We start from the raw sequence: 836 nt of genomic DNA, 5'->3' as shown, positions 1-836 counted from the left end.
TGAAAAGATCAAACCAAACAGAATATATATGGGTTTTGGTCCTGTTGGTCTTTACCATTTTGTTTTAATATCTGTTTTAGGGTACTTATCATTTCTTGAAAAGTGGTGGATGTTTTAGGAGTTTCAATATTCTGTTTGAACAATGGTTTTGTTTTATCTCGGGAATTTTGACCTTAGAATTTATGTTTTATTTATGTTTTGAGTTTGTTTCAGTTTTTGCTCTGTTCTTGTTGTGATATCTTGTGAGCAAGTAGCAATGAATTATAGCAATTTAGATAGTAGGCTTTAATAAGGAGGGACAACTACATGGTCACCGTTCCTAAAATGCCTCTGTTGAAATTAGCTGAGCGGTTGTGGTAGTTTATGTTGCATCAGCTGTAGCTTTCATTATATGTGATTTTATTGTTCAAACTGTTGGTTCTTAACAAGTGTGATTTCATCAGTTTAAAAAGATCAAAGTTCTATCCCGCATGGGCCATATTATAAAGCTGGTAGAAATAAAAACTGAACCATTAGGCCTACATATCGTTGTGTTAACTATTCGCTGAAGGCATTTTCTCCCATGGCCTTCTTAATTTTGGGAATTTGTTACACGTATGCTGTTTCGCTTGATAATTGATGTAGAGGGCGGTCAGCTCCTATAGAGCAATTTCCTAATTATACACGTATCCAAAGCTCTTGACTTTGGGTAATTGTTGCTTCCATCAAATTTTGACGCAGTCAAAAGCAAAAACAAGACTGAGGTTTGGGCTGGCCTGGCCATGAACCCATCTGATGAGCACTATGAATTAAAGATTAAAGATGAATTAAAAATTTAAGTTAATCACGTCAACGTA

General features: G+C 35.2%; 1 protein-coding gene across 2 annotated transcripts in view; it reads left to right on the top strand.

The window, feature by feature from the left end:
* The window catches only part of LOC144572999 (small ribosomal subunit protein uS19-like), a 1626-nt gene extending 1447 nt beyond the window's left edge, over positions 1-179 (top strand). For both annotated transcript variants that reach the window (XM_078322650.1, XM_078322651.1), the window contains exon 4: positions 1-179. This exon is cut by the window's left edge and continues 246 nt beyond it. In XM_078322650.1, coding sequence (XP_078178776.1) covers positions 1-3 — 3 coding nt within the window. In that variant the 3' untranslated portion in view covers positions 4-179.
* The last annotated feature ends 657 nt before the right edge of the window (positions 180-836 follow it).

Source organism: Carex rostrata, chromosome 21 (genome assembly GCF_964058835.1).
Source record: "Carex rostrata chromosome 21, lpCarRost1.2, whole genome shotgun sequence".
Lineage (NCBI taxonomy): Eukaryota > Viridiplantae > Streptophyta > Magnoliopsida > Poales > Cyperaceae > Carex > Carex rostrata.
This window is presented reverse-complemented; position numbering and strand designations above follow the sequence as displayed.